Genomic DNA, 12,937 nt, shown 5'->3' with positions numbered 1-12,937 from the left:
TGTCTTCTCGGGTAACATCTTGTAAAAAAGTGCCGTGTTGTCGGCATTGAAGATGTCTTCCGGCTTATATTCGCTCAAGTATTTGCGAAGCTTTTGTTCTCTCCACGTCGCACATGTTTCCTGGTCGACGGACGCCCTTTCGCCACTCACGCTTTTGAACACCAGGTCGTACCGTTGCTTGAAGCGTGTCAACCATCCATCCGAAGAGGCAAAGTTTTCAATTCCTAACATCGCCGCAAGCGATAAGGCTTTCGCTGCAACGATATCGCCACTGAGCGGAAGGTGATTGCTCCGTGCCTCCCTAATCCAAATGAGCAACGCTTTTTCTAACTCCGGGTGGGCGCCGGTGCGCATTTTCTTGCGAGACATCTTGAACTGGTCTTTTTCAACCGCTTCGAGTATCAAGCGCTTGTTCTTCAGGAAGTTTGAAAGAGTGTTGGGCTTGATGCCGTACCTTCGTGTGATGTCCTGCTTGGCGATGCCTCCTTCCTCAACTTCTTTCATAATCTTTACTTTCGTCGCCAAGTCGAGCGTCCGATAAGGTCCGCGGGTTGCCATTGTCGCGACTACAGGTGAAATGCGCATGCCGCAAGCGGAACCCCTGTGCAACGAGGCCTGACGCACTACAACACTCGAGGAAACAAACGGAGAGCGCAGAGAGGGCTAGTACATCAACGCCACAGAAAGACCACGTGACGCGGCTAACCTTGCTGCCTGACGATCTTCGGCGCTGTCGTCAGCTGCGATGCCGAAGACGCCAGTACCTAACATTGACGCTTCACGAGCTGTGGCGCTGTAGTCAGCTGTGATGCCAACGATGCCCGTGCGGCACGGAAAGCTGATTTTCACTTTAAAAATAGGAAATTCCTCTAACATTACGATCACGTCGAGACATCCAATTGAGAAATAACTTCTAATTAACCACTATTTTAGACTTCTAACTTCTAATTACCCAGCATTTTTTTCTGTTGGTTTGCATGCAAAACTGACGGGACCCCTGCTTCACTTCCAATTAACCGAAATTTCCAATTAAGCGACTTCGAATTATCGGGAGTTGACTGTACTTCACTTTTCGGTGGGTACAAGTGTGAAATCGGCAAAATGTCGTGCACGCAGACCATATATAGCGAAATTGCGGCACACGGACCTTTCCCTGACTGCTATCACCACCGATGGTGATGTCAAAACGTGGTAGCCGTGATGCTTTTCCTGCTCCCATAGCTTCCAGCGCTTCCGCGTCGTCATCATGGATGACAACGTGAATGATGGCCCTTTCGCATCCGATGCGGCTAGTGCGTTGACCGTCATGAGGGCGTTCTCAGAGAAGTGGGGCCTGATGGCGAAACTGGCTCATGGCCTTGCCGAGTTTGAGGATGCCGTTGTCGCTGCAAGGCTTCCAAGGCAGCAAGAGAAAATCAGATTTTTTGCTGCCAGCCCGCAAATAAAGCTTGTCTGCGTGTGTGTTTGAGTGAGAATTAACACTTTTTTTGTTTGGTAAGTCTACACCCGCTCATCTGCCATTGTCAGTGAATTAGTACATCGCTTAGTGGGCACCTGATCCACGTTCCCTGCCAACTATGTATTAACAATTATTTACTGTATTGAGAATTGGCTGTAATTGCAGCCAGTGACAGGTGGTCATTTTTTCAGCATTATGCGTCGGTCAACAGCTAAGCTCAACAAACTCAGACGGACAACGTGTGATGCAACACCGAATCAATGGGGTCTAATAGAAAAGCTTGAAGGAAACAGCTTTGAAGAATTAACATGCAGCATTTCAACATGCATGAGTAGTCAGCTAATTGGATGAGATGATTAGGCTAAGCAATAAGACTATATAAATATGCCTGAAGCATAATTCTACAGCCAAGGCAATAAGGGGCAATCAGCAATTGAGCGATAGCACTGCAAAATTATGCTTCGATCATAGGCCTAAAGGCATGCCAAAGAAAGTGCATGAAAGCTGTTGAACTACCTATGTGTCATGAGTAAGAGGCCGGCGGCGAAAGAAAAGAAGAGAAGGATGATGTGAACGGAGCATTCCAAACGGCACGAGCACGCTAGGCGCGTGACCCGAGGTGTGGTTGAGGCAGAAGCGAGGCTGAGCTGGCATTATCGACCTGGATCTGGGCCAGGAAGGTCGCATCGTCAGCTACGCTCTGGCGACAAGAGACTTGGAGGTCTGGCCGAGTCCGTGACGGGGGCAGTCCAAGGTGCAGCCGTCGACCTCAGAGACGTTCGAGCGAGGCTCCTTGGACCAGCTGCAGCATCACACGGCATGGCCGGGCACTCCAGGTAGGATACCCCCTCATTGGCAGACCAACGCGTTCGATGATCCCCGGAACGCCACGTCGGCACTCGGGAAAGGAGCTGGACGGAAGCGGCGGCCAAGCACGTCACTACGCCTAACCCGTCAAGCCTCCCTGCCACGTCAGCAACAGCGACCAGGTTAAACAGGCTTCGGAGACGAGCGATTATGCGACAGTCGGCAAAAACAACGACATGGAGAGAGATCCTACAAGTTTCCGTCTGGAAAGATACGCGCAATGACGAACTGAGTAAGAACAGTCTTTTATAGTAGCGTCACAACAGTAGGCCAGAGTTGCCAGACTTTCGTGGAGAAAACGCCCAGTACTATCGTGAACAGGATTAAGGGTATGTTTAGTGATTTATTAGGTTGTATATTTGTGAGTCTTTATTTGTTCAATGTGTGCTAGTACGAGTGAGTTTTAGTTTGAGGTTGTGAGTGCTATTAAAGTCTACTTGCTGTGTTGCCATGTGTCTCCCAACCTCATCTCTATTAACACCCGCACGCCCCCGAGATTGGTGACACAAAAACCCACGACATTATGACAAGAGAGTTCCTATCAAGAACTGCTGGTGCCCAAGTCCACTTGCATGAAACTCACAAAAGTGAGCAAGTACTGTATTTACTTGATTCTAATGCACCCTTGATTGTAACGCACACCCGTTTTCCGAGACCAAAAAGAAAAAAATCCTTGACAGTACCGTGTACCTCATGCTTTCATACAGAAATACAACTTTCTCTCATTTAGAAAAACAAAGATTTACTCCCGGTGCACTAAATCTGCGATGAATAAAAAAAGTAGCAGTTTTGCCCGAAAGGCAAAGCATCGATTGCGATAGCAGTTTTATCAGCCATATAAACTTCCAAACATTCGCTTACTAAATAAATTAACAAGCACGGTGTCACGCACGCACAAGCAACCATGAACACTTCTTGCTCACTGACCGCAGAAACTCGCAGTCAAAACGCTGGAGTGACGAAGCGCAGCGAGTGAATTGATCTGCGTGCTAGCATGCCTCTCATTTCAAAGCGACCCGGCGAAAACACAGCGCGCTGCAGACTCTTCACATCACAGATCGCTTTCAAAATAGGGCCAAGGCGATCGTATCGCCAAAGTGGATCGTCGCAGAATACGTCCTGCTTCGGTGCACTAAAACCCTTCTGCGTTGCTTTGCTGGCAAAAATCCTCTCCTTCTGTTTGCGCCAGTCCTGCACGCAAGTTTTGGATTCTGCGAACACCCATGATGCGGCCCGATTTCTGTCCGTCTTCGCACACATGATCACTTTACTTTTAAATGCGGCATCATGATGAACTTGGCACTTTATGATGATAGAGCAGACACAGAAAAGAGAAGACGGTAGACTAATGCCTAAGCACGTGTACTGCAGCACATGGAGGAAGCTACGGCAGCTAGGCTAGAATGTAGCTAGGCTCGAAGTGCGTGCGAGGCGGCCATTTTGAAATGCCGAAGGCTATATGGTAATGCAGATTTAGGGTCATACTTGATTCTAACGTGCACGCAATTTTTGGACCCGTTTTATTGGTATACATCCAGTAAATACGGTATACATCCGGCAGTTTTTAAAAACAACAAAAACTTTATTGGCTTGCATGGTGTTGCTGTTAAATGCCATGTCTCATACATCTAACAAGCCCTACACAAATGCAAGCAGGCTGCATTGTTACCTCCAACTGATGTCACAAAACTCGCATGTTGCCACAATGTGCAGTGCCATCATGCGAAGCTGACTTTGGTGTTCCCATGGAAAACTTTATAACTTTCAGTGAACACAACTTTCAGTGAAAAAAACATGGCAAAGTTGAATATTACAAGTTTTCAGGAGCTCTCAGCCTCCAAACATTTTCAACCAATGGGTATAATATGCATGTCAGCTGCTATCCATGTCATTTCAATCAAGGAACAAATTTTTCTCACTTATATTTCCCCACGTCCCCAACCAAAGTATATAAATGAATGCCCCTCGTGAAACTTGCGGAATATCTGAAGACACATGTGAAAGAATGCTGTAAAAGCATCACTTTTTCCATCACCCAGTCCCCAGCCTGGCATCGCTTTTTGAGGGATGTCAGAACAAGACACTGTTGTATAATAGAGAACACGTAAATTAAAACAGGCAAAAGCAGCATTTTATAAAAGTAATTGTTCCTTTTGTCGACCTTTTTAATTACGACATTCTCCATGTGACAAGCAGAAAAGTTCAATGTATCAACAGTACATGTGGAAGGCTCTTTGCAATTGTAATGTTTGTGCAGCAGGACAAGCTGCACAAGGTGCAGCCATCGTCTCTGCATTCAGTGATGGCTATGTTAAGCATCATGAAAATCCTCAACAATTGTTCGGGTCCCACCCAAAGGCGTTCAGATTGTTTGGTAAACTTGGGTCAAAATAGCATGCTGAATGCACAAGGACATGTGCCATCATGCCAGAATGAAACATGAATATGTGAAAACAAACTATAAGGTGCATTTCCTTTTCACGCTCGCCAGTGTGTGCGACAGAATTCACGGGCACTTTGTTTTTGGACCAGAGCACACTTAGCAGTCAGTTGTGCTACAATCACACATTGCAGTTTCAATTAGGTGAAAGTGATGTTCTACTTTGTTTCTTCCCTCTTGCATTTCCTTCCAGCACAATACACCACACCGTTCTCTTACTAGAGGCACACGCAGGACAACCTTCACCTTGGAAAAATCAGGCTGCGGTCAAAGGAAAGGTGTCTTCTCACTCAAACCACCGCTGCACCTTCTTGTTGCGGTATCAGCATTTTCAATGTTGACGAAATCCTTTGTTTTTAGCGTATGAATCGCTATTTACAGAAACAGTGCTAACAAGTTCCCAGCAAAATTTCTGTTCGCTTTGTTTCACAAGTGTAACTTCTTCTCACATGTACTAATCACCAATTTACAACACTTATTAATTTTGTGATGGCAACTCCCAAAATGCACCAATTCTGAAAAACTGAGTAACTGATTAACATAAACTGTTTGCCAATTTCTAACAAAAAAACATGCATGGGAAAATCTTAAGCTTAACTTAGAACAGGCGATACAATGTGTCATGAAAGCACAACTGACAGAACCCCCACCTGTTTTAAGGTGTTCATTACAGAGTGAAGTACCTAGGTACTTGAAATATTGCAAACACTGAACCCAAGGGCACTTCAATACAGCAAGGGCCTCTCTTTATATTTGATGTCATGTGTGTAGCTCGTTATGCAAGTTACAAATAGAGTATTATTAGAACAAGATTTGTTACTCACGCAAAAGAGGCCCCAGCAACACCAACGAACAACTCGAGGTTTCCACTCTGTGAACGTGAGCAGAATTTTGCCAGCCTGCAGCAGGAAATAAAAACAGTTAGGCATTGCAAATCAATTCAACATTCACATGAACTTTTTAGACACATTAACAGTTCCAAGATGCGGTAAAACAAACTGAAGAGAGCCGCAAAAGAACAATCCAATATTGCATGTGCCACACAGAAATTGCTTTTGGCCCCTTGTTTGTATGCTAAAATCCTTGCCCGAGAATGCCATAGCACATTAAAGGGGCACTGACACAAAAATTTTGCATCTTGCGTTTCTTGCTTTTATAAGATAGCCTCTAATTCCATAATGGTAGTATGGTGCCATAATTCTTTGAACAAGCAACTAATCATTATTTATACCCTCCTTTGATGTGACCAGTTCAAAACTCCCATAAAAAGCAGCACAGCTCCTTGGTGTAGGGTGTGTTGATGAGCAGCCTTTTTACATCATGCAAATCGGAAGTAGTCGCTACATATGGTATTGCAAACCACAGACACACAAGTCAGTCAGCCTGGCAAGTCAGGTGCACTCCTCGCAAGCCACTCAATGGCCGTGTTGTCAAAGCTTTATGGGCCACATCGGCCATTTATTTCTCTTTCACTCTGCACTTCACCACACTCGACACGGGCCCTCCGCTGTCACTTCTCTCACTATGCACAGTATCCTTCTCATCTTCTGGCCCCATTATCACATCTTTCGACAAGACGATCACAGTGTGGCTTCGACGACTGCACTGACCTGTGTGGTATCACATGACCATTGCCTCCCCTTTTACTTCCCCGACTTTCATGACATGTTGAGGAACCCTGATCAACATGCCTGCAGCCATGCTACATTTTGCAATGTTTTTATTTGTTGAAAAAAGGATGATAGAATTAATGGTTTGTTGTGTGTTCGAGGAATTGACACCTTATACCATCATTAGTGCGTGAGGAGCTAACAAAACACGAAAAACCCTACAAGTGCTTGTCTACACTGCACATTAATGCTTCATTGTGGATTCTTGCATACAAAGCCGTCTCGCCATCATCACTGGGCCACTGCAGCCAGCTTACATCATATTTATTGATGAAAATATTTTTTTTTGCATTTCCATGTGAATTAAATTACGCACGTAAATAATAAAAAATAGGCCGAAGTCCTGCACATTATGTGATGTAATGAAAAATCAAAGCAAATGTCAAAATTAGTGCGAAGTAACAGATTTGAGTACCACAATTTGCCCCATGAAATAAACTAGTCTGTAGCATAAATGAGCAGACTGCAAAAGGCCAGCTTTATCAGGTGTGTGTTCCTAGAGCTAACCTAAATAGCTTGAAATATGCAAAAACTCACCTGAAGGCCCAAGAAGACGAGAAATATGGATGTGAGGCATCCTAGTGTACCTTCAGGGTCATATGGCAGGTGTGTGTGATATACATGCTGCAAGCAATAGAAGGTATTCATGTAGTGAAGCTGCAGTGATCCTGCTGCTGGGTACATTCAAGGGATGCAAAATAATGAGAACAAGGTATCTATTTAGGCAGTGCCAGCTTGACTAAAAAAAAACAAGTAACAAGAATAAAAAAACGACCTCCCTATTAAACTTGCAGCTTAACCCCGCGCCTGTCCTTGGCAACTTCCTACAACAGTAAACAGCCTGTCACACTTTCTCCTCAGCTACAAGTGTCCCACTAGCCTTACAATGTGATCCCTTTTATTAGAGGTTACAAAAATATGCTATTCCATCTGTAAATGGCTCAATGAATGTATACACCAGAAGTGGCAACCGATGGTACTGCAATACGCTAGGAAACCTACAAAGTATAGCCAGTGCAGCAAACTAGAAAAAAAAGTGCGCACGTATTTCAGCAATCTTTACTAATGGATAAAAATTCAGGCTGAATAAATGTCCGGTCTGCAAAAATCCACTTCAGCATGCCTACAGAGTAGACTTTCAGTCTAATAAACTGAAAGTGTAGGATCACTTTTGTGGATATTCCTCTCAGTACATATCAATTGGCTAAGCAATTGCCATGATCCCTGCCAATTCAGTCAGCTGTTGCACTGGTCATTACATTGCACAGACATTGACAGTAAGCAAAAGTACCCAGAAAGTGATTGACTAAGGATATAGAATCGGCACATCTTTTGTAAAAATAGAACTTCACAACCCTGCCTGACTTAATTTCAGCCTCGTTCAGGGACATCATCTAGCAGCTAATTGATTCCTAGGCCAAGCACCACACCATTTGAGCTAACTAACCATGGGTGTGCAAACAGCATACATTAGAACTGAATCAAACATGAATACCTTTGTCACAGTTTCTTCATACAAAGCAGGCTAGCCGTTTCAAATACATAATTTCGTAATGCTTTGCTGGTTGCATTTATACTATTAAAATCAGATTTCATTTGGAACAACAATGCTTGTATTTGTCTACACAACAACAACGAAACAGCTAAAGAGTACTGGATTGTATTTTTACGAGGCTGATAAGCATACTTGCCATTGAAGAATCACTTTGGTCCCTATAAGTAGAATGTGCTGGACATTACAATAGAACAAAACAAAATGACAAAAACAAGAAAGTTTAACTAGCATGCCACAGATTAAACAAGTTTCGACACATTAGATTGCAGATTAAATTGTACATCAGTGTGGTAACACACTTATACATGCACATGCACCCCTAAGATGGGAAATTTCGCAACAACGCTACTAGGAAGAGTGATAATAACTTTTGCTGTCTTGAGCACACGCACACACAATATTAAGTTACATATACGAAGTGTGCACGTGACATCACAGCTATTGTCTGTCCTAACCATCTGCCATTGCTAGGTACCTCACTGGCCTCGCTTGTATCGCGCTCTCTGTTCGCTTCGTTGCACGTTTATGGTCCTAAGAGCTGTGACAAATTAGAAGCCCTGAATTTTGCCCTTTGTACATGAACCGGTCTTTTGGGACCAATGCGGGCTTGCTATAAAGAAAAAGTCTACAAGTGCAACGGCGCGGACCTGCACAAACTGTGCATTGGTTCAGATGCGACTTCAGATTTCAAGGTGCTGCCAGTCACACCCCATGTGGATATGATTATAATTACCCACTAATGCCTGCGATCGGCATCAATCTGCAAGAAATGAAGGTCTACAAATCGCTGCACGCACAAAATTATTTTGGGTGAGCAAAATATCACCAAAGTGCCTACGAGCATGTTACCACCATCCTCAGCAATATCGATGAAAGCAAGGCACTTGCATGTGGCTGTGAACACTCTTGTCTCATTATTCTTTAGGTTGCTTCGCTCACAGACGGCCCTGCTTGTCACACAGGTTCAACCATGCGTGCATGGTTTTTCTTTTGTGCGCGTGTGAAACAAAAACTTTATGGTGAAACACAAATCAGGTGTTCGCTGCTTTTCTGAGCTTTGGTTTTCTAGTTGGCAGGTACTTCCCGTCCATAAAGAAAATATTTTGTTTCGTGAAGCACAAGGCAGCGCCAAAACATTTAAGCATGTGGCGATATTCCATCCTTACTATATGTTTAAGCCACAGTGTTAGTTTGGGCATAACTGCAGTGGCTGTACGTGAGCCAGCTGATCCAAATAAGCTTTTGTTTAAGATATTGTGTTTTCCCAAAACGATTATGCAGAGCCCTTGTGATTTGATTTGTGCCCCTGTATGATAAGTATGGCAGAAAACTAAGTGGGGTGATGAAGTTAAGAAATTTGCAGGTGCAAGTTGAAATCAGCTAGCGCAAGACAGGGGAGGGGTAATTGGAGATTCATCCTGCAGTGAGCATAAGTATGAGCTGATGATGATGAAGATGATAAGAGCACTGGTGCATCAAGTACAGTATGTGCTGTGCACACAATGTTCTACAATAGATATTAGAAATAGTTGTGTCTCTGACAGCAGAATATTTTCATGCGTGCAATAAGTGTCAAGCAGTGCCGTGGTGACTGCAAAAACCACACAAGCTGTTTGTGCAGCTCTCCCTTACCCGCATATCTGGTGTCTGGTAGATGTGCTGCTTGCCAAAGATTGTTCGATCGATAAATCCAGCTGCCCCACCTGTGCAGTTTTCAAAACTGCTGTTCAGGTGCAAACCTCCTGGACCAAGGTAGCCCCTGGATAATGGTGAAGTAATTGTAACAAACGCCTCAGACCTCTCCACTGAAATGGCACTAGTCTGTCTTATAGCAGGCCTCAACAAAAAAAAAAAATTCACAGGAGGCCTTTGTTAGCTCCGCACACACTAAACAGCAATTTTTTTTCACTCCAAACAGAGACATTTCAATACTTTAATGATGTAGCAAATGAGTAAACATGCCCAGCACAAGCACACTGTCCGTGGTTATGCACATACATGCACGCACAGATTCAAATCTTGATATATCCCAGTAATTCCCCACGTATCATACATGCTGCACCGAGTTTGATGCCTCAAAAATCTTATTTAGGCATGGGAATCATGACGCATATAGTAGTGTCATGATACACTGATGCGAGACCACATCCTGTGCAATGTTGGTCTCGGCAGAGCCCCATCAAGTGCTGCAGGTACTGACGTCTACGCCACGTTGCAACTGCAATGGCCATGTCATATGCCATATTAGACCGACTTCCGCCAAATTGATATGTTCAGACTATTTGTTTTCTTTGCTAGTATGAACTGAAACTTTGTAGTTGAAGTGATGTTTTCTGTTGCAGAACAGCACTATTTGCAGTATTCTTGTGTCCCTCATACCTGTTTCATGTATAAATGTTTTTCTGCCACATTCGCACTGTGTCCTGTGTGTTTCTAGAGCGCTGAAATTCATGGCAGTCTTGTTTGACAGCATCTACCAAAGGAATGCCATTTTGTCGGCATTTAATATTCATAGCACCATGATCATCTACTCTCATCATATATTTGTTCTCGCTGGCCACGAGAAGTGATCCTCGTCCCGTTAGAAGAAGTGCACTTGCAGGGGCGTGGTGCGGTGCAGTGTTTATTATATCAAATGTGGAGATGAACATAAGTTCGATACACGTAGCACAGTGCTATTATACTTTCGCATAGGGTTTTTCAAGGGGATGTTACAAATGTTCAATATAGACAATAATTCAATATATCTGGCTTTGATATATTCGAGATCTACTGTAATGAATTATCAGATGTGACAAAGCAAATCTAAAATGTTCCTCGCCCATATCAGTACGTAACAAATATATGCTTATAATGAATAGGGAATATAATGAAGGTACTTCTGGGTTAGATGAAACTCTATTACTATAATGAGGTTCAACTGTAAAGTGTCAACTACCTTGTCTACAGCACTCTGGCTGGCTCACCTGAAGTGAATGGCAGTTTAGTTTTCACAACTATGTTAAACGAACACACACACACTCACACAATTGAACAACAGTAAAATGAAGTCAAACTTGAAGCAGAATATCGCGTTAAATTTCAGCTTTTTAAGTTTTAGAAGTGCAAATATTGCATATGCTCCTATAAGCGCCTGTTGGCTGACATGCCGTGAATGACCATCTATTCACATGTCCCTGGGGTCCTGGTGCCGGATTCCCAACAATCCACATCATTTCCCATTCTTTGGCGCTTCGTCATTGGTTGAGACATGGCTTGGAGGCTGTGGCACCACTGTCTTTGCTAGGATTGCACCATCAGTGCGGCACATGATAAATATAGAAAATGAAATGGAATTTTACAAAATATGATCCCTAGTTGAGTCAAACCAATTTAAAACAAAAATAAGCTCTGTGATTTTTGTTAAGTGTGTAAAAAAATCAACTACGGTAGTTTATCCATGTATTCTACAAGAAAGGTTACCTTGGTGCCTGCTCTTCTGGACGTGCAGAGTAAGTTTAGCAGTTTAATTAGCAATACAGTGTTTGTGACGTTCCTAGAGGTTAAGGCATTTAAAGCACTCAAAGGAATACATGTAAATCATTGCTTTTCCTGGCCTATTGATATTTTCCCTCACCATGAGAATGAAAGCCTTTACCTTAGCAGTAATTATGCTAGAATGTGCAATCAAACACTTTACATTGCTCCAATGAGGGGACACAACTGCACCAAGTGGTCTCTCATCTTTTAAGCATCTGTTTATAAGGGTATGTATTGTTTTGTCTTCTTGCAGTGATAGGAGCTTTTGTCTTTTATGTTCATTTCGTGTTGTATCCTTGTTAAAGGAGTCCCGAACACCTTTACTGGAAACATGAGTAACATGTTGGAATGAGTGTGATGCCTCTCAAGGAGTATGATCGTGAAGAAAATTTTACAAAAGGCCCTAATATGAGCAGACATGTATAAGAAACACAATGCTTACTTTCCCCCTCCTCACCTCATTGGTTACTTCCAGATGGAATGGCACCAATAGCAATGCTCTACCTATCCCAGCTTTCTTCTTCCCACACAGCACTTGTAGTAATATTTCAAGGCTGGTATCAGACAAAGGTGCCCAAGAGCAACAAATGAGCATAACAACCACCACTTTCCTGTTTCCTAAATCTGCAAAGGTGTACATGCTAGTGAACACATGATTACTGCATGACTGGCGCCTGTGGGTCATCATGGATGGATGGATGAAGAACTTTATTAGGGTCCTTTAGGGCATGCGCTAGCATGCAGCGGGCCGCTCCCACGTCGGGACAGAGAGGCCGAGCCCGTTGGACAGCCCATAACTGTTCTTCGAGGTTGGGGCTGCATAGAACCGCATCCGAACGTGAAGAAGTGTTGCTTTCATCGCCGCGTAACACGGAACACCGCCAGAGCATGTGAGGTAAGCTTGCTAAGTCATTGCATAGTGCACATGCATTTGTTGTCTGAATTTCGGGGTACATTTTGTGAAGTAGGGGGTTGGGTATGCCCCGTCTGTAGAAGTCTTAGTGTTAAAGCCTACGGTCTATTGAGTTTACAATGCGGGAGGGGGTAGATCCTATGAGCGAAGTAGAAGTGCTTAGTAATTTCGTTGTACGAGGAAGGAGAGTCCCGATTGTCAGTACCCCCAACGTCACGCTGCCCGGTACTCGTAGCTATGCGGTTGATAACCCCTCGCGCAGCATTGTGTGCCGACTCATTGAGGCTGGGCGGGGCACCCTCGATCTGTCCCATGTGGGTTGGAAACCAGATCACTGTGTGTGGCTTGATCTGCTTGCTTCCTAGTATCCCTAGGGCCAGCTCGGATATGGTTCCTTTGGCAAATGCCCGAACGGCTGTTCTCGAGTGACTGTAGATTGATGTCCTCTTGTCGTCCAATAAGGCCATCGCTGTTGCAGCCTGCTCTGCGATCTCGGAGGACGTCGTCCGAATCG

The 12,937-nt window shown here is 44.0% G+C and overlaps 1 protein-coding gene across 3 annotated transcripts in view; it reads right to left on the bottom strand.

Moving 5' to 3' along the window:
• Positions 1-12,937, bottom strand: part of LOC119437725 (heparan-alpha-glucosaminide N-acetyltransferase-like) — a 207,045-nt gene that overhangs the window by 55,021 nt on the left and 139,087 nt on the right. For all 3 annotated transcript variants that reach the window (XR_005189505.2, XM_037704697.2, XM_037704698.2), the window contains exons 11-13: positions 9,624-9,750; positions 6,974-7,060; positions 5,591-5,665 (exon numbers count right to left, since the gene is read on the bottom strand). Coding sequence is in view for 2 of the 3 variants with exons in the window: in XM_037704697.2 (XP_037560625.1) it covers positions 5,591-5,665; positions 6,974-7,060; positions 9,624-9,750 (289 nt within the window). In the remaining variant the exon portion in view is untranslated. The remainder of the gene's footprint in view (positions 1-5,590; positions 5,666-6,973; positions 7,061-9,623; positions 9,751-12,937) is intronic.

This window comes from Dermacentor silvarum, chromosome 1 (genome assembly GCF_013339745.2).
Source record: "Dermacentor silvarum isolate Dsil-2018 chromosome 1, BIME_Dsil_1.4, whole genome shotgun sequence".
Lineage (NCBI taxonomy): Eukaryota > Metazoa > Arthropoda > Arachnida > Ixodida > Ixodidae > Dermacentor > Dermacentor silvarum.
This window is presented reverse-complemented; position numbering and strand designations above follow the sequence as displayed.